The sequence below is a fragment of the Helicoverpa zea genome, chromosome 3 (genome assembly GCF_022581195.2).
Source record: "Helicoverpa zea isolate HzStark_Cry1AcR chromosome 3, ilHelZeax1.1, whole genome shotgun sequence".
Lineage (NCBI taxonomy): Eukaryota > Metazoa > Arthropoda > Insecta > Lepidoptera > Noctuidae > Helicoverpa > Helicoverpa zea.
This window is the reverse complement of record NC_061454.1, coordinates 13,913,891-13,941,350: the sequence shown is the minus strand read 5'-3', so window position 1 is coordinate 13,941,350 and position 27,460 is coordinate 13,913,891. Positions and strand designations below refer to the sequence as shown.

General features: G+C 38.5%; 1 protein-coding gene across 1 annotated transcript in view; it reads left to right on the top strand.

Moving 5' to 3' along the window:
- Positions 1 to 27,161, top strand: part of LOC124646103 — a 73,673-nt gene extending 46,512 nt beyond the window's left edge. Inside the window, exons 3-5 of the mRNA XM_047186157.1 lie at positions 23,637 to 23,893; positions 25,255 to 25,432; positions 25,876 to 27,161. Of these exons, the coding sequence (XP_047042113.1) occupies positions 23,637 to 23,893; positions 25,255 to 25,432; positions 25,876 to 26,181 (741 nt within the window). The 3' untranslated portion in view covers positions 26,182 to 27,161. The remainder of the gene's footprint in view (positions 1 to 23,636; positions 23,894 to 25,254; positions 25,433 to 25,875) is intronic.
- Positions 27,162 to 27,460: the final 299 nt, after the last annotated feature.

Here is a 27,460-nt window from a genome sequence, read left to right as displayed (position 1 = left end):
GTGAGTGCGATTCGCTCGATGAGATGCGTGCGCCGGCGCGGGCGCACCCAGTCGCGCATATGGTGAGTGCACCAATGAACCATTGTTGTAACTCTTTTTGGGTGCAGTCCATTTAATTTGGGACTTTAATTATGAATGTGCTTTCAGGATGTATTAATTTACTTAAGTGTTTTTGGTGTGTCTTGCGTCTGGTAACATTTTTAATATGATGGATGCATGTACTTATTAATTTAAGTTTTCGGTAAGTATGTCTCGTTTCCGGGCATTCCGGGAATTTTATTTACTTCTGAGCTTCAGTTGTAAAAAAAAACTAAAAGTATTAAAAATATTTAAAAACAAAGTGAATGTATTAAAAATCATCTCATAAAAAATTATTTACCCAAAACTGAAGATACTCAATTCCATCTGCGTCATAAATTACATCATAATAATTATTCATCTCACCATTCATACAATACATACAAAGTCGAGTCGAGTAAATGGCGAGATAAATCATTAACAGGGTGGTGTAATAATTACAGATTCTCAGAAAGGTCGTGAGGGCAGGTCGGGAGGCGGTCGTGACCGTATCGGTGCATGCGGCTGCTTTGACTACACGCTGTTTATGGAATAGGGTTGCCCAGGAAAATAGTTTACTACCAAAATTTGACAAAAAAAAAGCGGTTTAAATATTACACCTACAACCTTCTTCTAAGTTTGAAAAATACTGTACCGAAATCCGTACCTATCAAAATCGATTCCGCTAAACGTGAGATAATCGTACGCGTACAAATCAAACTGAGCACTGCCTTTTGTTGAAGTCAGTTAAAGGCAAAAACTAGAACAACCTATTTCTATATAGAAATCTAGATAGCAACAAATACGTTAATATGCCTAAATGATTTATTTGCCTTTAACCATTTAACAAAAATGACGTACTTAGTAATTAATGTATCCTATTGCGATTTTTGGCATTTAGCATACCAGTTATTTTTTTTGCAATAATCTTGCGATGAAGCATCCGGCAAAGACTTTATGTTTCCTTTTTAACAAACAGACCTGTTATTAAATGCAATTTGTTTTGTACCAACTATTTAATTTAACCACTCTATCTGTTGCATTTCTATCAATTAAGTTTGATCCTGTATCATCGACAATTTCGTATAGATTGCCGTTTTAAAATTAACAACGATTCGATTGGCGGAAACTGATATCCGTATCGTAATTGTATTTATTAAAAAAAAACGAATTGTTTTTAAAACACTTTTGCACACTCGTTTCGTTTTTTTGGTAAAAAAATAAACTTTCATTTTTATATAAACCTTTCTCTTGTTTTACTAACAGCTTGTATCCTGAACAATTATCTACAGTTCTCAAAAAACATTTTAGAACTGGAATCACACAAGCAATAAGAAACTACAATTACCTAGTTGATACCTCCATCTCATTTTTTTTTTTATAATACATCCAAAACGTATAAAAGGACCAAAATATCAAAAGGACCAGCCCTAAGGATCTTCAAAGAACAATGTCCGCCTCTGAGCTACGAGCATAAGACAGTTCTCATATTACTGCAGCTCATAACGACTCCGTGCGTCGTGCGCAGGCGTCATATTGCATGGATGCGCCCGCGCAGGCAATCGATACCGACCTTCCGTGGAGCCGTGTTTGTTCTTTATTTAGCGATCTACCTTTTTTTAATTCTTTTGCTAATTAGAGTGGTTTTAGTATTTGTTTTGGGATTTTAGCGTAAGGCTTATGTTTAAAATTGAATGATCTTTGATAAGAAATTTATATAAGACCTATTTGTACCTGTGTTCACAAATAAAGATTGATTGAGATAAAATAAAGTTTGCTTTCAATATTTAATAAAAAATTGTTTATAGGACAATAATTTTCAAACCCGAAAATCATATCTCGCCATTTTATGAGATAATATCAAATATATGTCGGCGCCGCCGTAGAGAATATGAGAATACGTCGGATTAGAGTGACAGCTGAGGAAGTGTCACTCTGACGGAGCGTCAAGTTGGGAGCAGCGCGGGAACTTTGACATAAAGAAAAAGGCCCGCGCGCCCTCACCAGGCGAATCGTCTCAATTCGACGTCGTAATTTAGTTTATTGTTTGTTTATCACCATAATTGTTATTTCTTACTATAAAGTGTACTCAAGACAGTGCTGGCATTATTATTCATTATAAACTAAGCGTCTGCGGCTAGAGTAAACGATGGAGATTTCTGATGTTGGTAACGAAGAGCCGACATCAGAAGTGGGATCGAAGAGAGGTCATGCCGTGGATACGCAGCCATCAAAAAGCGACCCTGCAACGCAACTATTGTCAAGCATGGAGTTGCTCTTATCCCGGTTGGTCTCAATCCCACCGCCCCAGGCAGCAGTAAGTTCTAATGTGACACCAAAACTCATCCCATACGATCCTGACGATAAGGCCGCAGATATTGAAGATTGGTGTGCACTAACCGAAGTCATAGTAGAGAACAAAAATCTCGATGGTGTCGACTTACTAATGGCACTCACTAGAGCACTCAAAGGTCGTGCCGCTACCTGTTTAACCAAATTAAACTTGAAGAACATATCCTGGTGTAGTATTAAACAATTGTTATTGGCTAGATTTGCCAAACCGAAACTGATTCAAGATCATTTTGATGAGATATTGCGATTTCAAATCGAGGCTAAAGAAACTGCATCTGAGTCTGCGTTGCGCTTATGGAGCATGATCGAGCAAATTCCAAAAGCAGAATTATCCGAAGAGGTTATTACTGGGTTTGTCATATCTGTTTTATGCCAGAAGGATAACTTGATACGTAGAGAGCTAACATCCCATGTCGTTACTACTCGCGCTCAGCTATTTCGAATTCTTAATGGCATCTCGCTGAAACGCCGGACGGATAATACGGACGGGTGTCAAGACCCTGATGTGAAGCGACCGCGGGTGACAGATACGAGGTTTCTTGGCAAATGTCATCGTTGTGGCGTAAGGGGTCACAAACAGTTTGAATGCAAATCGCGTAAGGAAGATCAAGTATCGAAGCCTTCAGATTATTCAACTTCCACCAACAAGCAAGACAAAACCATTACCTGCTTTTCGTGCGGAAAGACTGGACACACATCACCAACTTGTCCCGACAAGAAGAGGCCCGGTGGGTTAGCGAACAAAGAAGTCAACCTCTGCGGCCATGACCCCTCCAGATCCTCGCTGGAGACATCTTCCGGTGAGCGGTTTCCTTTTCTATTCGATAGTGGATCATCTTGTTCACTCATAACTGAAAGTCTCTCTAAGCGGTTTCCGGGTACTGTACGCAACGATTTAGTTTACCTTACTGGTCTTGGCGGTAACGACGTCAAATGCTCTAGTCAAATGTTAAGCACAGTTACGATTGGTGATGTTCCGGTTGACATTACATTTCACATCGTGCCTGATTCCGATATTTCTGTGCCGATTATTATAGGTAGAGATATTTTGGACAAGGGTTTTTATGCAACAATTGATAATAACAAAGTTGTGCTTAATATGAAACAGGAGGCTAACTTTTGCATAAGCAAATTTAATGCGTACTTTGTTTCTGAGGTTGACACGGACTTAGTAAATGAAGATAAAGAAGCACTTTTAAGAATACTGAACAAATATTCTGATTATTTTGTTGATGGTGTACCAACAAGGCGCGTTAAAACAGGGCAGTTAGAGATTAAGTTGATAGACCCCCATAAAGTAGTTCATAGGTCACCTTATCGTTTAGCACCGGTAGAAAAACAGATAGTTCGTGAAAAAATACAAGATCTTCTTGATGCAGGAATTATTCGTGACAGCTCCTCCCCCTTTTCAAGTCCTATACTTCTTGTAAAAAAGAAAGACAATACGGATAGAATGTGCGTCGACTACAGGGAGCTTAACTCAAACACTCATCCAGAACATTATCCATTGCCTCGCATAGAGGAACAGATAGATCAACTGACTTGCGCTAACTTTTTCTCATCACTTGATATGGCTAGCGGCTTCCACCAGATCCCTATTCATCCGGATTCAATTGAAATGACAGCCTTTGTAACTCCTGAAGGGCAATATGAATACCTCACTATGCCCTTTGGTTTACGTAACGCTCCATCCGTTTATCAAAGATGCATCAATAAAGCCTTGCAAAATCTCAACGACAAGCCTCTAATTTATATGGATGACGTTCTCTGCTATTCCCCTGATATTTCTCAAGGCCTGCAACGCTTAGATGATACCTTGTATGCCTTGACAGATGCTGGTTTTTCCCTAAACCCCAAAAAATGTAAATTCATGAAAGTTAAAATCAATTATCTGGGTTATTCAATACAAGCTGGCGAAATTAGACCAAACTCACTTAAGATTCAAGCTTTGGCAGATGCACCTCCTCCAAAAACAGGCACACACGTTCGTCAGTTTATTGGACTCGCGTCTTACTTCAGAAAATTTATTCCCAGTTTTACAAATGTCATTGGACCTCTTTATCCTTTAACTAAATTGAAGGGACCGATTAAATGGACTGACAAACATGAAGATATCCGTAGCAAGATAGTTGAGATTCTGACTTCCGAACCAGTTTTAACAATTTTCGACCCAGAATTGCCTGTTGAATTACATACAGACGCCAGCGCTGATGGCTACGGAGCAATTCTCATTCAAAGGAAAAACCTCTTGCCTCACGTAATAGAATATTATAGCAAACGTACATCTGAAGTAGAATCTCGCTATCACTCGTATGAATTAGAGACTTTAGCCGTCGTACGAGCGGTAGAACATTTTAGGCATTACTTGTATGGCAGGCGATTCACTGTTTATACAGATTGTAATTCGCTAAAGGCATCAAAGTCAAAAGTTGACCTCACTCCACGTGTACATCGCTGGTGGGCAATTTTGCAAGCGTATGATTTTGACATTGTCTATCGCAAAGGTCGCGGAATGGAACATGCTGATTATCTCTCCCGTAATCTACAACCCGAAGAAGGTGCCTCTTCTAACATATCTCCTATTAGGAAAGAAGTTAAATTTGTAGAACTACATCAAGGTTGGCTTTCCGTGGAACAGAAACGAGATAGCGAAATCCAAGACCTAATAAACAAGCACAACAACAATGATATGCCTGATTCGGTAGCTCGCACGTATGACGTTAGAGATGGTATTTTATATAGGAAAGTCGAACGAAATAAAGCTACTGTGTGGTTACCTGTTGTTCCCCGATCCCTTATTTGGACACTAATTAACCATGTTCATAACGAAATACAACATCTCGGTAGTGACAAAACGTTAGACAAACTTTATGAACAATATTGGTTTCCCCAAATGTCTAAAAGTTTGCGACAATTTGTTGATTCGTGCATAGTTTGTAAAGCGTCTAAAGGGCCTTCGGGAGCTCAATCAGTTCGCTTGCACTCTATCCCTAAAGTACCCGTGCCATGGCATACGATCCATATAGATTTCACTGGGAAATTGAGTGGTAAAAGCGATCGCAAAGAATATTGCTCGGTTATCATAGATGCGTTTAGTAAATACGTTCTTCTCGAGCATACGGCGTCACTCGACGCCACTAGTGCGGTGCGTGCTCTAGAAAAAGCTGTCCATCTCTTTGGGGCCCCTAAACGTGTTATTGCAGATCAGGCTCGATGCTATATTAGTGCCGAATTCAAGAAATTTTGTACTGAGCATAAAATCAGTCTTCATTTCATTGCAACAGGTTCTAGTAGAGCGAATGGTCAAGTAGAGAGAGTCATGAGAACGTTGAAAAGCTTGCTTACGATAGTAGAAAATGAACAGAACAAAACATGGCGTGACGAACTAGGCAATATTCAGTTAGCGCTAAATAGTACGAAATCCACAGTGACTAAATACTCACCAACAGAATTAATGTTCGGGATTCGCGCACAATCATTGGGTATGTCTAAAATTTCTATCGCACAATCGGACGAGGAGATTAAAAGGTTAGATTTAGAATCCGTTAGAGAGAATGCGTCAAATAATATCGAAAAGGCTGCATTAGCAGACACTCGTCGGTTTAATCGTGGTCGCGCTAATATCAAACCATTCACCAAGGGTGACTTTGTTTTTCTCAAAACCGGTGAACGAAACCAAACTAAATTAGACAAGAAGTTTAAAGGGCCATTCATAATAACATCGGTATTAGAAAATGATCGCTACGAACTGAAAAATATTAACGGTTCAAATCGCGTTTACAAATATGCTCATGAGAACTTGCGTCCAGTACCTAAGGGACATACCGGTTTACTTGAAATCACTGACAGCCTATTGAATGAAGAGGAGACCGTGTCGGCGTCGGATGAATTGACACAAAACTGTAATGATTTCGGTGATACTCCAAATTTCGGGGATATGTTGCGTGCAGACTCGGTCACTGCTTCAGCTGATTCTGAAACGTTCACTGCGTGGTCAGATACGCTTAGCCTCTATGACTCTGACACCTTAGATGTACAATATGAAGTCGAAGTTCATACTGAGCAGGATTGTCCATAACAGAAAGGTTAGTTACTGTGTTATGTATTATGAATGAGTATGTGTGATAGATCAAGGTTGAGAGACAGTGCAGTCCGGTCTATGTTTGGGATGTTGTGTTACACAAGCTGGTCGAAGGGACAGTGTCGTCCGGTCCATGTCGCTTTGGCGGCTGGTCGAAGGGACGCACTCGTCCGGTCCATGCTTGTGACAAACTGGTCGAAGGGGCAGTGTCGTCCGGTCCATGTCGCTTTGGCGGCTGGTCGAAGGGACGCACTCGTCCGGTCCATGTTTGTGGTTGTGTTATACAGGCTGGTCGAAGGGGCAGTGTCGTCCGGTCCATGTCGCTTTGGCGGCTGGTCGAAGGGACGCACTCGTCCGGTCCATACTTGTGACAAACTGGTCGAAGGGGCAGTGTCGTCCGGTCCATGTCGCTTTGGCGGCTGGTCGAAGGGACGCACTCGTCCGGTCCATGTTTGTGGTTGTGTTATACAGGCTGGTCGAAGGGGCAGTGTCGTCCGGTCCATGTCGCTTTGGCGGCTGGTCGAAGGGACGCACTCGTCCGGTCCATGCTTGTGACAAACTGGTCGAAGGGGCAGTGTCGTCCGGTCCATGTCGCTTTGGCGGTTGGTCGAAGGGACGCACTCGTCCGGTCCATGTTTGTGGTTTTGTGTTATACAACTGGTCGAAGGGACAGTGTTGTCCGGTCCATGTCGCTTTGGTGGCTGGTCGAAGGGACGCACTCGTCCGGTCCACGTTGTGGTGTGTAATGTTATGGTGTATGAAGTTATGGTGTGTAAAGTTGTAGTATGTAAAGTCGCCGTGTGTAAAGTTGTTGTGTGGGCAAAATGTTGCTTCTGTATTATGGTAGACATTATGGCATTATGTTCGTCAGGGTGGACGAGCGGATCATTAGCCGTGTACTGTTTTGATCTTTCCAGGACGCCATTAAACTACTACGTCCGAGGACGGACGATTGTCAGTCTGGCCGTGTCGGCGCCGCCGTAGAGAATATGAGAATACGTCGGATTAGAGTGACAGCTGAGGAAGTGTCACTCTGACGGAGCGTCAAGTTGGGAGCAGCGCGGGAACTTTGACATAAAGAAAAAGGCCCGCGCGCCCTCACCAGGCGAATCGTCTCAATTCGACGTCGTAATTTAGTTTATTGTTTGTTTATCACCATAATTGTTATTTCTTACTATAAAGTGTACTCAAGACAGTGCTGGCATTATTATTCATTATAAACTAAGCGTCTGCGGCTAGAGTAAACGATGGAGATTTCTGATGTTGGTAACGAAGAGCCGACATATATAATTCTAATATTGTTTAAAACACAATATTTTAGTAAGTCTATGAACAAAGTTGGTTCTATAAACAATACTATACCTACCACCATTAGTAAAAGTATTCGTAAAGAGCTTGTTTGTGTGTTCGTATGATAAGTTCAATGTCAGAGACTGTAATTGTTTTAATTCTCAGAATATGACCTTTTGACGAACTGTAGAAATAACTTATGGTTTGTACAAATTAACGCACAATGAATAAATTGTGTTTGTATGTACAACATTGTCCCAATTTAATTACGTAGGCATTTACCAAAATTAACTAGTTTGTTGCCGCTATTTCCAATTTTGGTAGTCGAATAAACGATTTCTCAAAATGTACTTTTAAGTTTGGCATTGGTTGCAGAAAGGTGCAGTTATGGTGACATCATATCTGGTTTTATATCATTAGTCTTATTGATTTAGTTGACCATTTATAAAGATACTGTTAAGACAAACACTATGAGCTTAAAGTCACATTTATAGTTTATCAGTTGATAATTGTTGGGACAAAACACAATCGTACTGGTACGAAGACCGGACCGGGCACAAACCGGACCGGTAGTGATGAGTATGAAATAGATGGTTTACGGGATTATAATAATATTAGTCTTGTGCTTGTGATCCAAATCCACTGCCCGTTTACGTTATTTTTATTTAATGTGTCATATAAAGGAAACATTAGTTGCAATACTACCTTTCAAAAGCTTATAATGTGATTGTAATAGATATTTGATTAATGTTATAAATTGTCATTCATTACCTAGAACGGTGTTGTGAAGGTCATTTTATTTAATGCATTCACTTTGCCTCAAGCACTCTTGCACTTTATACATATACATAACTAGCTCGTGCCAGCGGTTTCACCCGCATCCCGTGGGAATCTCGGCACGAACCCGCATAAAAAGTAGCCTATAGCCTTCCTCGCTAAATGGGCTATCTAATACTGAAAGATTTTTTCAAATCGGACCAGTAGTTCCTGAGATTAGCGCGTTCAAACAAACAAACAAACTCTTCAGCTTTATAATATTAGTAAGTATAGATATAAAATATGGCAGATTAAGAAGTATAGATATAAATAAATTTTATATTTTGTTGAAAGTCCCGCGCACATCACATCACTAGTGTTATACCTGAAACTCGCACAATGCTGCGCTCGCGCCGGTCTCTGTACGCATGCGCGTCAATTAACGCACATCTGTCAGTTCGTTGATCAAACACTACATATACTTATGTGTTGAGAGGCTTTACCGCAGCTTGAAGGGAGCCGGTTTACATTGTTGAGCATATAAAAGGCTTTTATTGAAAAACAAATAATGTGAAATCAGGCCCGCCGTAAGCGGGCGTGCAGCGCGTGCACAGCACGCGGGCGGCACGTCCTAGGGGGCGGCAAATCTAGCGAGTTATCACGTAATATTTAAAAAACTTTTAAGTTAAACGGTTTTATCTTATGTGCACTGAAAACTAGAAAATAAAAAAATAGTTACTTACCTGTCAACCTACGTAGGTGGTCCCGGTCATATTAAACTAAAATAAAAACGTGGGGCCCATTAACTATTGCTGTAGTACTTTCTTCTAGAGGTATAATAGGTGTGGATTGCATCGACTTACTATAATCGTAACTGGAGATTTTGAGAATCAATAATCAGCCGTAGCGGCTTCACCAGCGAACGCCGAGCTCATGATCTACCAAAGTATAAAGATATGCTTTGCCATAGGTAGGATTTCACAGGGGCCCCACGTTTTTATTTTAGTTTAATATGACCGGGACCACCTACGTAGGTTGACAGGTAAGTAACTATTTTTTTATTTTCTAGTTTTCAGTGCACATAAGATAAAACCGTTTAACTTAAAAGTTTTTTTACCGACTTTTTATTTTCTAGTTTTTAGTATTTAATGAAAATGCGTACCGAATATTCCTCATTCTATCTAATTCATTTAGTGTATCATTATTACACGGTCTCTTACCTGACAATTTATTACAATCTAATTCCTCAATACGTAGCCCTTCCAGATACTTTTTTTTTTAACAACCCCAAAAATCATCACATGACCTCTCCTGCTGTGGGTCAGCAGCGGTGAGGGAGTGTCAGACTCTTGACTAGAAACCGTTTTGTTCCGTCGTAGGCCTTTTATGTACCAGGGCCGCGGTAACTCTTTCGAACAATCTCGCAGCCCAGGCAGGCCTTGGCCCTGTTGGGCCCCGCTGGAGTTACTGACAGTTTTCTACTTGTGAAGCCCTTTCATTTGATACCCGTATTGGTGGGATTGATAAAAAATTGTTATCCGCCATTTTGTAGCGGCCGCCATCTTGGATTTCATTTTTTATAGTAAATTGTATTCTACTTGTTGAGTCCTTTCATTTGATACCCATGTTGATGGGATTGATAAAACCTACGTTATCCGCCATTTTGTAGCGGCCGCCATCTTGGATTTCAATTTTTTATAGTATATTGTATTCTGCTTGTTGAGCCCTTTCATTTGATACCCATATTGATGGGATTGATAAAATCTACGTTATCCGCCATTTTGTGCCGGCGGCCATATTTGATTTACAATGTTATTGATATTACTATATTAAATTGTCATCGGAATTAAAGGTGTATACAAAATTTCAGATTAATCGGTTGACAGGAAGAGGGTGAAATTTGAATTACTAAATTTGACCCAAGAATGAATAAATAATAAATAAAACAAACGGGGTAAGCTAAATAAAACCGTTTAAAAAACCGTTTAAAAATACAATATCTTTTTACTTATGATTTGATTTCAATATTTCCGAACTCAGCAATAGCGCTAAGAGTATTACTTACACTGCCGGTTTCAGTTAGGTACATCTGTTGTAAGGACATTTTCAAAATTAAAGATTCTTAACCAGTGGCGTAGCGTGCGGCAAATGCTATTTCGGGGGCGGCAAAATTAAACCAATAAAATTTCAGAAAAAGCCGCCCTAGCTTTGGTCGTCTCCTATCAATTTTGACTGTTTCACCCTTTGCATCCCCAAAAAAATTCGCGCTCGCTGCGCTCGCGGCTCCATGTCAAATATCGCATTTTATCTTTGTTTAATTATTGAGGCATTCAATTCCGAAAAAACAATTTTCGCGCACGTCCGTTATGGTTTTTTTATGATATGTTTACTTCAAGAAAACTCTAAGGAAAAAATCGCGCTCGCTTCGCTCGCGGCTTTTGCACTTCACTTCTGTGCATATCTTACTTTTTGACTTTGCTTTGTTAATTTACAGTGGTTTTTATTAGTTTTGTGTCCTTAGACTAAAAAATTTTCGCGCTCGCTCCGCTCGCGCTTCCCTACATATGACATGTGTCTTATAAGTTGACTTTTCAACGGGAAATCCACCAAATAACATATTTTACTGACTTTAAACATTGTTATAAATATTTAAGTGCGTTAATCACAATATTTCAATACATAGGGGCCACTTGGGTAATGATTGCACTGCATTGATGCCCTAAGCAATTGCTTAGTTTGCTTATGGGCTAACCCAGGACTGCTTAGGTTACTCTGAACATTTCAAGTAAATAAAAAGTTATGTGTAATATATGTTATGTATTGCAATAGTTATTTATCCAAAAGTAGGTGGGTTTTCTGCAATCAGAGCGGTGCATGTACATATTTTTTTCTGTTGGACTGTAAGATGGATATGAATGGGCGGAGGGGGATCCGGACCCCCTGGATCCGGCATATTTTTTGACAAAACGTATGTAGTCGTAGGGCGGCATAATCAGTTTTGCACGCGGGCGAACAAACAGCTAGCGGCGGGCCTGTGTGAAATCATTGTGATTGGTTAAGACTTTTAACTCTTAAACCGTTCATGTATTTTTCAATATTAATTTAATCTTAGAATGAATAATAAGTACATACGCGAAAGTACATTTTTCCCAAAAAAAAGTACATTTTTTATTTGGACTTTTGTCCAGCTGAAGTCAGGCTTTCGCGGTTAAATCACTGAGACGATTTGTTTCTTTCAAGTATTCCGTATCTCATAACGATGTTTATTTGTTTTTTTTTTTTACATTCTTACAGTAAATAACCGATGCAATATTGACACATTGATATTTAAAAAGTCCAAGAATTAAATATCTACTATCTTATACCTGTGTAAATAAACCGAGTTTACACAATGCAATACAAATTACCTCAAGTGGTCACAAGTTGAAGCTCGGAACATGTTGATTTGCGATTAGTCGCACTTTCAAGCATCTGGGTTGTGGTCGTACGATTATAATGTCTCTATATTTCCTTGATTTCGCAAAAGCGCTGCGACTATTTGGTGCAATATAGGCACAGTTGTGTTAATTGTTTTGGATTTTTTGAACAGGCAAAGATTGAGGAATTAAAAGAGCATAGGTACCGTGGTTTTTGTATAGGTAAGGATTTTTCCTAAACTAGGATCGTCCATGTTATTGACGATTTTGGTAGCTTACATAAAAGTTGTACAATTGTGTGATGTACAACAGACATTAAAGTAAGAGATTAGCATATCTTAACTTCACTAGTGGCATTTAAAAAACTATTTGAAATATATTTCTTCTCAATAAAAAAGTTTAAAGTTAAGATCTTAAGCTTGCACGCATCATTTCCATTTTGTCGCTGCGGTAGCTACGAGTAGGTTCGGGTAGGCGTGGGACACAGCTTTTTATGCTTTCATCTTTTTTATAACTCAATTATTTTTGCGTTTCCATGTATTTTTATATATAACTAAATGGAAGAGCGGATCATCCAATTAGTATTGCCAAAGAATTTACGAGAAGTGTTAGAACATTAAATGACAGAAAACATTTCGACTGAACTACTGAAGTGGTCATTAAAATAATAAAAAGAGTTTTTATCTTAGATCTGTTCATCAAAATAGTAAACTGTAGAAGCGTTATTACATGACGTGTTTCTAGGAAGCTCTTATCTAAATACTTGAACAATGTAATCAATGTTCGATAAACTAAGCAAAGTATCATCATTGGTCTTTGTATACGATCAAAAGTCAACGACAGAAGCCATTAACTGTCAATCTCAATTGACAGTTGAATTCGAGTTTGACAGTTGAAACGAATAGGTTTTCAATTGCATTCTACGAGGCAAAGGCATGCGTACAAAGTGCCATTAATGCCAATATAGATGAATGAGCTGCACGGGCCCAGCATAACTGTTGTGGCAATAAATCGTTTGTCCATTATGTCGTTAGCAGATATTATAATGGTCAGTGCATGAAAACACAGTTAACATAGTGCTGTAGCCAGATGTAGAAGTTTCGTAACTGGGCGCTATAAGTACGTCTGACTATTTTTTTCTCCTCTTTTGGGAGTATTTAATCTATTCTAAATACAGATGAGGAGTGATCCAGTCCATTCAGTATTACATAACAGTGGTTATTCCATAAACATGTAATTAGTGCGTTATCTATCATAGACGTCGTAGAACAGTAACCTTGTGTTGGTTGATGGAATTCGCTTCGGGCGAGCTACGTAACGCCGTGTTGGTCTTTTCGTGGCCAGTGTATATTTTGGCTGATGATCACCATAAATTTAAGTAAGATGGGTACTTTTTAACAATTATTATATAACCCGTGATGGAATGTGATTTCCAGAATTCAGGTTAATGGATATGCTCTCTATAAACTGTAAGTTTTTCCTCAATATTTTTTCAAAGCTTGCGTCTCATAACATTTATAACTGTCCAACTTCCTGGTATTTAATGCAAAAAAAGTGTTTTTGCTTGAATTTTCATGTTACAAAAATTATTAAGTTTTTCGCCACTACTATTAAGTAGGACGATAGTAATATGTTTTTTCGTGAAAATCATTGAACGGTGATTATTTGTGGGTAAAAAATTAAACGGTATATTGCTCTGAATAAAAGTTAATCTAAGTAAAAAGTTCGACGTAATCTGGTAATTTTTGAAACTTCATTGAACGACACATGGTAGACAGGAGAGGCAGCTGACTGACAATCTTTTACAGCTATTTTAAAACAACGATTCGTGGTTCATGGGTACTTACCACCCTTAACTGTCAAAACATGAAGACACGAGGGTGCTGACAATACTGTTTTATATTTGATCGTTGTTAACATTAGCACGTGTTTAAATAAAATCCAATTAATATTTTTCTTTTTTACAAATTATTGAATCATAGGCGGAGGGCCAATAGGTTAATTAATTTAAAAACAAATCTGATTTCTGAACCATCATATATATTCTACTTCATATTTTATCAGTTCTCTATGTTTCAGTATCTTCTTCATATTAAGTTAAGTTGATTCCTTTTTGGCCCTTTGATACATTTACTCAACCCCGCGTCAAGCTACGGAAGCCGAGATTGTGATGTTAGTGATTGAGCATGACTTCCTGCGCACCTGGCGCGGCGCACGTGCTGCGCGCGCGCTTCTTGTTTTTTGCGCCCGCGCCGCTTTGTTAAATGGCTGTCTTTATACTCTTTATGATGTAGGGTTGAGCTTTTGAGGTAGTGGTTTGGATAAAGGGTAGGTTTTTTTAAAGTTAAGCTCCAGTTATATGCCTATATTATTTAATTTTTAATATTTTATAGCTTTTTTGAATCATAACTAAGCCTCTCTGTCAAAACTTACTTTTTTTACGGCTTACTTTATTTTATTTTTTGCAATTAATCAAGAAAATTATACTTACGAGTAAGATCAATATTTAACCTTCGTTGTGTCTTTAAAATTTTTGGAAGTACTTATTACAATTGAAACCTTAAAATTAGACGCTTCTAAACCTTCATAACCCTGTCACGAAAAACACAATAAATCACACCGCTCGCTCTATTCCTCAGCCGAAACTTTCACAGATCACAACCAGCCAGCCCTAGTGTTGTAAGGACCAAGGAGTTTTTGCTCTGCGGTTTATAAAGGGCTGTCAGCATATGTCTGGTAATAATGGTGTCTGGTGCAGGTGAGCCAGCTGAAGGTAATGGCGGCTTTGTTTCAGAATAATTATTATTGTTGTTTCAACTACTAGGTTGAGGACAGACGTCTGTTTAATGATATTAATGATACGTTTGTGTGATGACATCCTGAGTTAACTGTAGATAAATGTGTTTGTTGTGTTGATGGTGTCTGTAGCTTTAACTTAATTGTAGCGCGAATGGAAAATATGTATTCACATACAGAACAATATTTTTTTGTGCTTTCCAATCCATTATAGCATAAAGCACACGTCTACATCAAACAATTTGGTAGTTACAAGTAACTTTTATTTTCCTTTAGTTAGGTGATTTATTTCTTTTCCCTCTCCACGATCATTAAATCGGATTGTAAAGTCTTCACTTACCTACACCACGAAAAACTAGCTTGCATCAGCTGTCTGATCTATTTCAGCTCCTCACATAAGAGTCCTCTTAGCAAGACCCATATGCTCTTGTTACCAAAGCACTTATCATCAAAGGGGCTGGTTTATGGCATTTAGGAGAACGCCCCGGTGGGCTCGCACCTCAATGTTGATCCAGTTGTCTGTCGTATGTGACGGACGAGCTATAAAACTTAAATAGATATGTAAGAATGTGATGTGGGCAGAAGGACCAGCTCTAGCAAAAAGAATATAGTAAAACATAGCGAAGAACACATTTTAGCAATCATTTAAAGGTGTTTTTTAATTTTTAGTTTTCTGGTATACGAAATGGAGATGTTTTATAATGATATCTGCCAACAATTCACTATGACCACTATGAATTATTCTAAAGTTTGCTCAATTTACTGCAAAATCTTGGAGAGCCTGGACCACGACATCCCAAATTATATACCACTTTCATTCTTGTAAATTCTTAAGAAACTTTTTGGAAGAATGATCCTTCTGCTTAAATTCTGTATCTGTATTTTAACTACATATGCTATAGATTAGGTCAGGTCTCAAGTGGTCCCTTCTTTCGTAAGAGAGCTTTTTATATTTATATTCAATTGTTTTTATGACCCGAACGTTGAAGTTTCGTAAGTCAATGTTTTAACCATTTGTTTGAAAGCGGGCAATGCTTTTTGCGCATTCGTCTGGTTTAGCTCTCAATTGTTTTAAAGGTTGAATGAATTGGGACGTTTGTGAATGAATAGGTCATTGAATTTAGTTCGTAGTTTTTGTTTAATGAAAGGAATTCGAAATCCAGGTGTGATTCTAATAAATTAAAAAGACGAAAATGTGCCAATGTTTTGCTTGACTTTTTGCCATGTTAAGATGAAGTTTAATAGTGAAAGATAGAGTAGAAGAAAGAAGTAAACTAAGAATTGGTGTTATGAGTTGGTGCATCATAACGGGTTAAACTCCTGTAATCATTTAAACTGAACTTAATAGGATTAAAAGGATTGCCACGGATTAACATCGAGTCTTCGAGAGCATATCAAATCCCATTACTGCTTAGATCACGACCATTTTCTTTGAAGCAGTCTTGCGACACTGCAGTGAAATACCACCTTATATTATTCAGTTTACTTATGCCATATTACAAGGGAATAGAGTTGGTTTTTCAGTGTTTTTGAATATGATGGTAAAATTGTCGATGGGACAAAGTTACAGGGGTTAAATGTCGGGTGATGGCACTTTAGATTGCGTTCATTTTGGAACGGTTTTCTAGATAAAGTGTTAAATATTTTTTTTTGTGGGGAGTCAGTTTACAGTTTTCTTTTTTATGTTATTTGTAATTTCAATATATTTTGCAGAGCCGTTTCTTGTATTCGTATTGAAATTCTGCATTTTTACTAACACACTGCATTTCTAATGTCAATTCATGCTTTTCTTCTTTATTATTTTTAATTTTTAGGTGCTCGCTGTATATTAATCGTTTCAACATTCGGAAATATAAGCAAAATATTATATTGTTCAGTTCCGAATATCGTAACATACTTTCACAGACATCATGCAATATAATAACAATATAATTAAGTAAGTATGGAATAATTGTGCGTTTCCTGTCCAGTGCCATTTTCCTGCAATTTCTAGCGTTTATTGTAGTAATTGTAATGGCCTCGCTAATTTCCTACGCATGTGACCGATGGTGCTGAACCAATGTTTTAGTTGTGTGTACTTTCTGTTTCGTCATTAAAATGGTAATGTTTGATTTTCCTAGTAAGAATGTATTGCGTTTTGTAATATGAAGAAACTTGTACATCATATTGTATACCTCATACATCATCATTCTGCTGAGATTGAGATTGATTTTTTTATTGAGATCATCGCATCTTTTGAAATAATTGTACTATTTTATGTCATTTACTGCGATTTCAATCATAATGTTGACGTATTTAAACTGTGATTTAAACCAAAACTTACCTAAACGTAATACTCAAGACACAAAATGGTAGCAAATCGGTCACTTTTCCTCCAAAAAACTATTGCGTTTTTCTAATCTCAACCATCACCATTTCAGCGCAACTTCGTATATCTAAAAGTTAAAACTTATCTATACCGTATCGACCATTGCGTGTAAACTCAATTGCAAGAAGTGGGTTAACTATGGCCAGTGTGGGCGTAACCCGTAAGATGGGCCATTAACCTGTCACTGCTCTGTTATCATTATCTGAACTTAATGCTTAAATTCGTACTGTATTAGTTTTGAAGCAATTTACGGGTTAAAATGGGTTCGTGAAATGTTGTAGAGATGTGGGCGTTTGGTGCACGTTGGAATCTATTATTAGTTTTATCGATGTTTTATCTTAGTTTTTTTTAAGTTTGTGATAAGCTTTTGGATATAGTATAGCATGGTAATGTTTGCGGGTTGACTTATGTCGTTCAAGGTTGAAATAATTTCAGATCTAGCTTCTTATCGAATGGTGCAATTATACCGTAGTCATGCCATTCCATCAAATCCATTACCGCTGTGCTACTCTGAAGACTTCGAATGATTCCTTTCTCCAAAAATCAATCAATCAATGTATCGCACAACTAATTACTTATTTATAAACATTACTGAACATAATCCGAACTTACACGATTCAAGTGCGCTCACTCGCCCGCATCACCGGGTAATCCACAAATCGGTGCAATCAATTATAATTAGGTAAGACCCGGTCCGGCGGATACGCGCGCCGCTCCGGTCTATAACCGGGTCGGACAAAAACCGTCACGATCGGCCGTGCTTCCCATTTCCTAATTTCCTGCTGTTAACGTCACACCTCATTCAGCCCAATTTAGCGGCGTCCTGTGGTACGAGACACGAAGTCAGCGGTTTACACAAGAGTTATACGATAATCTAATGTTAGTACATTTTCTAAGTCTTAACTTGTGCTTGTATGAATTTAAATTGTGATTTTGAGATTGATCATTGGTAAAGTTAGAAAGAAAGGATATCGTTAAAGTCAATTTACATATGTAAAAAACTATGTACCGAAGGACTAACACAACGTTTTAGATTTTTAATTATTTCTAAAGAGTGATGATTAGATAATAAGCCCTTTATTCCGAACTAAGATACAATACTTTCTACTTAAAACTATTCATGCAACACTCATAACATTTACAGTATGTCTCTTCGCTCGGTGTGCCTTTCGACATAGGCCTCCTCCAACTCCTTCCACTGTTTTCTATCCTCCGCCACTCTCATCCAAAGAGGACCCAGGGTCGTTCTTAGCTCATCCTCCCATCTTCTCACTTGGCGACCTCACTTCCTAAGCCCGTCTCTTGGGTACCAGACTGTTACCTGTTTACTCCATTTTTCCTTCTTGCATCGGATCATATGTCCGGTCCATCTCCATTTTAATTGATCGATGCGTAAGAGGATGTCTGTAAGTTTGGTTTTGAGTCTGATATCTATGGTTCTAACTTTTAAACTGTTCTAACTTTTTTTTGAGTGATGATTAAGTACGGCCAAAAAATTTTACTGATTGTATCATGCGGGCTATTTGTTTCAAACATAAGTTACAAACCGCTGTTTTCATGGCCTCATCGTTTAATTCCATAACGCGTGCTACTGTGATGTTTTCAATGAAGTTTAGCCGCCGCCGTCCGTCCGTCCGTCCGTTTGCATATTTACGATCGCCCAGACGGAGTAATGGACAGGAAAACATTTCGCCCAATTTCCCACATTAGACTGTCACTTTAATTCAAACGCGCATATTTTATCACGAAATTACTAAACGACATTAGCGGGAAATGACACCCTTTGATATTTTCTTATTTTTAAAAGAAGCACTGCGGATACTTTTGCTAGTATTTTATTATACTACGTTACCTTTCTGTATGAGAGTCTTTCGACCCAACGAGTCACTGATTGAAACCCTTAAAAAAATATTCAAAGTATCAAAAGCGTCTGTCCGTGTTAATTGAGGCGGCGACGGCGCGTGCGGCGCCCGGCTGCGCCTGCGCAGCGGATGTTTGCTCACTTACCGAGCTACCACAGTAGCCGATTGCCAGTGGTGAGAGTGAGTTCTGGGGTGAGTTGGGATACTTAGTGAGTGTCACTGACCTTTGGGTACAATGATTATCTCTTTTAATGATTATGTATTTACGTAAAATAAAATTAGTGTGTCTGCTGGACTAATTAAATAAATGAAGCTGAATGAGTACATAATTAAACTCAATGGCGGTAACTTCATGCCAAAGCAATTTTTTTTTTGATGAAATGGTTACAGGAGTTACACTTTTATTGTAACTTTGGAAGCTAATTCAGAAGATACTGTATTTTTTTTCAAAAAGCAAGCAAGTTTTTTCATCAAAGAAATCAAGTCATCGACAAGCATCTCATTTATATTCGAACATCTCGACAACTATTATGTTACAAAAAAAGCTGCGTTCAAACAAAATTGCTATTACCTCACTTTAACGATGTCGCCGATTACATCCACCGAATTACTATTAACGGTAAAACTAAGTATTATCCTGCTTGTTTGCAGTTCTTGTTTAAATTAGATTGTTTGGCCCGAGGGTACTGCTCAACTTAGTACCGTTACCGTAACGAATAAGTAGAACATCTGATAACTTGCTTACAATACGGATTGTAAAGTACTGGATATTTTTGGAGCTCAGATTAGCGATACAGTGAATTTTGGATTAAGTGGAGATGACAATAGAATTGGTTTTTAAAAGAAAACTTGTTACATTTACTTTTCTGTTGTATACCTACAAGCCTGAAAAATATGTTGTGAGGTGATTAGTCATAAGTTAGTACAGTTGGCAAAAATAGATAGTCTAACCATTTGATTGTAGGTATGGATACCCACAAAACCGTCTTTTAATATTGTATTTTTGGATACTATGTTGAAATAGGTCTTTACTTCAATTTCATTAAATTCTTTTGAGATTTCTGGGTAATTTTGGCAAATCGCAAAGCTTTAGGTAGGGACGTGATGTTCAGTTGTTCATCTTTTGTCGGCAAGTCGGCAACATTGAAACATGTGTATTCATTATACGTAGGTGGACATTACATTACTAGGAACACCTTCAACTCGGCCTAACAACTGTAGATACAATAAAACGCCTACTGCAGGTGTTAACCCAGCAACCTGCGCGTGGGCAGAACAAACTGTTTCATTAGCAACACGTGCTCTTGTCACGAATAGATATTATGGTGGTTACCGATCGTTTTGTAAAGGCCAGTTACCATTATCAGTATGTGGGTATACTTAAGTTGCCTGCATTGGAAATAAAGGTATCTGTTAATTTAATTACGTCTCTAAACTTGAATTCCCTTAACTCACGGTAATAACAAAGATATCATATCAATTAGTACATATCTTTTAATTTATCTAAGCATCAACATTCATAAAACAAATATGAAGCACACAACGCCATCTACATGTTAACAAATGAACTACCACAACAATGTTAAAGTATCGTGCAGAACGCATGTATGTGTCTGACGCTGTACGCGCGGGAGTTGCAGCGGCGATGTGGTCACATTACAAGCAATTTGAGGCATAGGACCATTATTGGTCTTTTAGACTTATTGTTTTATAATAGGTGCTACTTTATGTCTATTTTAAGAACGATAGAGAAATTACCAATCTTTGCTGAGCGGAATGAGCTATCACAGTGGTGCAGGTATTCAGAATTTGAAGCATTTTTTTTAAACCAGTGACCGATTTATTGAAGTCGATGTAATAATTACTGTATATGACGATGACGGAGAAAAGTCGATTGCCTGATTACACTAATAATACTACCCGACAAAAGAAAAAGAAGAACGGATGTTTTGACATGTTCTTACGTTTGGAACGGAACAGGAGATTGGAACGAACAACTTGAACAGCATGCTCGTTAAAACTAAAGCATGCGCTAACAAATGGCCATAACCGATAGCCTTGTGACAAGGATGTCTAATGCAAGGTATAAAACTTTTTATCACATTTTCTAACCTGTCATTGACCAACGTAAGTTGACCCGCACCGAGGCGCTAGTTGTCAAGTACACCCTTCTAAGTTGTTACTGCGTATTTAGTTCAATTTTTTTCCGTGGTTAGACTTATGGTGGTTAAGTTTGGCTGCCAGTACCGCATTCCTGGGCCGTCCGGTGATAGTTTTTGCGTTTCCTTCGTCGAGTCACCAGTTCAAGTTCAGTGGAGACGAAAGATGACCACTTTTACCGGTGCTTTCTTTGATTAAGCTGTAGAACTTTCATGAACGAGGTTTTTTCAAAATATCGACTTCGGCATGGTATTGTATGTAAATTGTCAGGATATTGCGAACTTAGGACGTGGTATTTAGCACAATAGCACATAGGATTCACGTTCAGTTGAAGATATCTCACAATGAATTGGTTCACGTTAGCCCATTTTTTATGAATAATAATTTTGCACTGTCATCTTTTTATTGTTATAATAAAATGCAGTTCGATGAACTTTTCCATTCCAAATTGGTTTCTGATAACATCTTGCTCCTTACAAAAACCTTCGAAAAAACCGAACATTTCGAAATTGAAGAGGTCCTAAATCATTTCGGAAATTCTCCCACGTTTAACAAATCTTTGGGTTTTGAAGCACCTGGCCACTTGCGAAATGTGTTGGAAGATTCACACGGTCCCAATAGTACGCGTTCGGTTCCATCGATCGGGCCTCGGTTTGGTTTCCGTGAAGGGACAGGTGTCGACTTACCCTTTGTATGGGGGTGGGAGCTTCCGGCGCCAAGTCAGGTCTTGTTGCAAGTTCTATGTTTTATACTGCTTGTTTTAATGGATTTTTCATTTATTTTGAAGTTGTAATTTTAAAAATCATTGTGAGATTGACTGAATCGCAATTAAGCTTGAGAAAAGCTTCTCACGTGCACTTTTCGATTTCAAGAATTGTAGTTAAGCTCAGCCTTATTCAGTTTAATTTTCGCCAATTTTATCTGTTGTGGTACAATAACATAATGCTAGCTTATCAGAACATTTACCCATCAAAGCTCCATCATTCATCGGAAGCTCCATCGGAAGTCATGAACACATTTGGTAATGAAACACAGATTCCAATCAATGTCGATCCAACATCCTGAATCTATAGAAATCTCGACATTCCCTGCCTCCATCAATAAAATGAGGAAGTAAACGACAGCTGGTTGCAATGTAACCCCCTGTAGAGCGCAGTTCTGTGCTCAAGGCTCAGTGTGTCCCGCGCGTCGCCTCGCACGCACGTCATGTCTGCGCTCGCGCCGGTCCCGGCTCCGCGCATGCGCCTAGCGCTGCACCCCCATAACATTCATGTGAGTCACCTATAACACTAAATCTATCACTATCAAAATCATCCGATGTGCTTTTAATTCATATTTTTTGTGCAATTCTGTTCTTATTGTGCGGTGAGAACGACTCGCGTGGGAACTGGATATTCTGCAATCTTTGCATTCTGTTACACGGAATAATAACTTTATTGGTTGTTAGTTACTGTACTTGACTATCTTGTTTTGCCTGCGATTTGTTTAGCGGTTTTGCGAAGTTTCGAAAGGCGTATTACTGAGTCTTTCAATCCGGAGTTTTAAGTGTTCAGAATCACGCATTGTGCTATACCCGGTTTTATGTAGATACCTTGAATTTTGCACATCTATTGTGTTACCTGAAGCTCATAAACCTTGAGGAATTGAATACCTTACACGTTCCTCAATTATTATTTGTTTTATGATACGTAATTCAAAACGTCGATTACATTATTTGACAGGGGTTTTCTCACATGAACTCTACCGACGAGGTCAAATTTTATTTGCAAGATTTCTTTTTGTATAATTTATCTTTTGTTTACACAGATAAATATTAGCAGTTCACACAGTTTGCTCCTTAAAAACGGAAGTCCGTTATGTTTGCCTTGCTTATCAATAACAGCTCAAAATTACATGTATGACCTAAAATTTGAATTTTATCAGCGCAAGCTCCGGGCAAAAAACGATTATCTCTCCAACAGCGACAATATTTATCGTGAAAATGCGGATTTGTTCAATCAGTTTTTAAAGCTATTTCATTTCTAAAACAGTCTGGTAAAGCACTGGTTAAATTGGTTACCTATAGGGGAGCTAAATGACCTGTGCCTTCTAATTCCGCAGAATTATACGATTCAAGGTTACATTACATTTCTACATTTTGTCAATGTCGTTATGTCCCAAATACCTGCCCCATATTTTAATAGGGTTGCTAATATTATGACACCACCCTCCCAGCCAACCGTGGCAATATACACCTGCGTCACCCTAACTAAGGGAGGCCATTCAACAGTGGAAATCATCCAGTTGACAATGTTTAACCGACTACGCACTATAACTTTCGAATAACCTATAAAAATAATTGGTTCCTTTGAATTGCACTACAACTGCTGGCAAGAAATGAATATGCAGAAAAAAACTGCTTTTAATTTGCAATCAGTCCTAAGACTATGAGCAAATATGTTCTGTGACGTTGACAGCATATTGCAAGTTACTAATAAATAAAATCTCTTTGTCCACAGACGACAATCAAAGTATACGCGCGTTGTCTCCGACCAGACATTGAGTATAAGACCCTGTCTGTGACGTGGGGCACTCGCGCGCAGGAGGTGGTCGGCACACTCCTGAGCAAGTTCCGCATGAGGCACAGAGACCCGAGGCTGTTCTACCTCAGCATGGAGGTCAGAGTGAGGGCTGCGGGCCTCAGGACCACACTCGTGCTGGATGACGATGCCAGACCTGCGGCTCTGCAGGCGTGCCATCCGAAGGGGTATTCCAAGTAAGTATTTTTCTGTGATTGATTTTTTTTATGTAGTGTGCGTGACTGGTCAACCTTGTTTACTGTTCAGTTTTAGCGTGACTGTTAATAAAGACCGATAGTGTGGAATTAGGTCTCTATGAATGAAGGTGATGATTCCTATTTAGATCTAAGTCCCATGGCGTCTAGTTTTTTTATTTCATTGAAGAACAAATAATGATGCAATGTAACCACGTCATTAATGCAACATTGCTACTATGTATTTATTATGTACTTATGCATTTACTTCTATTATGTCATAATTAAATCACTCCTTAACAAACCCATTTTTCACAAAAACAATTGACATAGCCCGCAACGAAATCAGCAAGACCCCTTTTCCTTAGAATTATATTTTTAACCCGGCATCGGTCAACAGAACCCTTCGGCCATCGCCGTTGCACCGGGCCGGTGGTCCCGGTGTACCAAAAAAGAATCTACTTATGTCCCTTCCGGCACGCGGTCTATTCTCGTTCCGTAAACATGGCGGCAATAAAAATTATAAAAACTACGAAAAGACGTCTCTTAGCGTTTATTGACCATATGTATCGTGTTACTCTGTGTTGACAGTTAAAGTACATACTGTTGGATTAACTTGAGTTGTTATGGAGTATTAAATGGGCCATTCGTATAGTTAGACGTGGGTCTTAGTAGGTTTATAGGCGTTTTGGAAATATTTTATGAGTGCGTTATATTGAAATAAACAAGGGGTAGTTTTTTGTGCAGGTACTAAATCAAGGATTATTATTGTTGTAGTACCTATATTATGTATTATTCGTGTTATAAGTAGGCGTTCGACGCCTAAACTATAAAAAATATGCAATAGTTAATTTTCATTTATGCAGACTTCAACCCACCGAAATAATTAGCAAAAGTAATAAATTATATTTATCTTTAGAGCTGGAACGGCCTCCGAGACTGAGAAAAAATGTATACATATTGCTCGTTAGTCAAGACAAACCGTGAGAATGAACTATTCAGTAAGCAAGGTTCATTATAGTGACTATGAATTGGTAAACAAAGAGTAGACAATTTTAGTTGTTATTTTTAATTTTATTATGTTTATACCTTGGACATATTTTTGATAAATCAAAAACTGAGAATCTAGGATTGACTTCAAAAACAACTTACTTACTTTTTTTGCAAAAAGGCACCTAGATAGACCGATAGATGTATCGTGTTTTAGGACAAACAAAAAAGACACAAATATACACAATAAGAAACTAACCGAAACTTTCCCCATTTGAGAGAGTAATTACAATCCCCATTTTGCTCATTGTTACGTAATCTGTAGGATCCTAAGCCAAAAGACCATAATCTAATAATTTCCCTGTAACTTTCAGGTTCTCACTACAGATGCGTCCTGGCGGTCTGATCAAGATCTACGACTCGGCGCTGATGTCTTCCTCGCAGTACAAGTGCTTGCTCACCAGCGAGAGGACCACGGCTGACGAGGTGCTGGCCATCCTACTCCATTGCTACGACTCCAACGAGGGTGTTGAGAGGTTCTCGCTCTATGAGGTGTGTATCGACATTTGAAATTAGATCACTAGTTGTTAGATTTGCATTAGACATTACTTAGTAATGCGAATATCTTCTGCAAGGTTCTGTTACCCTAGTACTTGTGACAAACAATGACAAACAATTTCAATAGGTACCATTATTTTTGTTGTAAATTTGTTATTTAGCTAAAGTAGTAAAGTCGCTTATGCATAATATCTGGTTTCAATGCACTTATGATTCCCTAGTACCTGTAGTAAGTAGCAGAATTAAATTCAAAGCACCTTTTTTAATTAATTTGTCGACTGTACTACGAGTATCTTGAATTCGGATAAAATGCTAAAAGTAGTCCAGTTCTGTTGCAAGTGTAGATCTTTTTCATTTTTAATAAATATGTTGAGTTCAATTTACGTTATAACTTTTTAAACAATGTTTTTAATGTTCACTCTTTTCTCCCATTTCAGGTCAGTCCCTCGCAGGAGTACGAGCGAAAATTACACCCTGACGACCTTCCCCTAATGGTGCAGCGCGCCTGGCCTTCTGACAGCGACTGCCACTTCAGGGTGCGGAGGAACCCGAGGGCGCCGCCCCTCCCGCCCCGCACCCTGCCCGTCCCCGAGGAAACCCCCTCCGAAGACGAGGAACCTTCCAGAGCGTTGTCAGCTCTCTCCCTCGAAGCTGAAGGCGAGAAGAGAAGATACAGCCCCGTCTACAAGTTCCCCAGCATCAGCTACTGTAGGGAAACAAAGAATGACTATCTATACATCTGACTAGCCGTGTACTTAGCCCGGTTCAGACGATTACGGTGCCGTGCCAAAGGCCGTAAGCACCTAGATGGAACAGTGAGAAAGCGACTCTTGTGAAGTGTAAATACGGTTCAGTTTTGTGTAAAGTGTAAATATGGATTATGGATTGTTGAGGTATTTGGTGTAAGCTTTGGGCCCTGACTGATGGAGTGGAGGGAATTGAAGGGTGATTGATAGCTGGGTATTTTTATTTTGTATCACAATAAAAATACCACGTCTTCATAAGCCGTAAGGATTAAAATAACGAAATAGTACTCCGAAAGCCTGTCAGTCAGGGTTCTCAGTGAGTGTGAAACCAAAGAGTTGTTGCAATAACGATTGTAAATTACCCTAACGAGGCAATAATAGGCCTAATTGTAAGTCACTGAAGGACCCAGAATATTTTGAAGATATATTTTTGTAGTAAGAAAGTCAAAAGGCTATGAAATTGAGAAGTCACAAGTGAGTTGAAGATCATTATAGCTTTTGCTATTTTAATGTTTTGTGGCAACATTAATGAATAGCCTAATGTAAATGCTATGGTAAATAAGTCAAAGCCGATAATGATGCTTAAAGCCGTGAAGAAAACTGTTTCCCTTCCAATGTATTGTCACAAGTTTCAGTGGGTGCACGAAAACTATTTGGGATAACTGTATGGAGTATGATTTTCTGTTAATATTTTGGAAGGTGTTGGAACAATTTCTCTTGTATTAACGTCCACAATATTGCAACTATTAAAATGTAATTCTATGAGAATGTATATAATTATTGTATTATTTAGCTAGTAGACACCAAAGAGGCACGCGAGCGATAATATTATGAAGAATTAGATTTATTTAACAACTGTTACACGATTTAATGTTTAATTTATTTGATATGGCAACATTGGTGTGCGCCATCTCGATATGTTGAGTCATCGAATTTACTTCAAACACGTCTGTAATAAACTGCGATATGTTTTTGAATATAAGAAGTTTTATTTCTTCCACCTGCACGACATGAGACAAACGGAAGTTTACAGATTAAAAAAACTTTAAACATTTAAATTAGGTAAGTACTAGCTGTTGCCCGCAACTTCGTCTGCGTCGGCAATACAGAATCGTCAAAATACTACTTATCCCGTAGGTGCATTCTTTCACGTGACAGTATGATTAGGATTACTACTTAGCAGCCGCAAAGATTCATTGATCAAGGTTGTGTTGAGGATGTGTGACCATTTATCTATTTAACAAAAGAACTATCTAAAGTTTGTGACGTTGTGAAA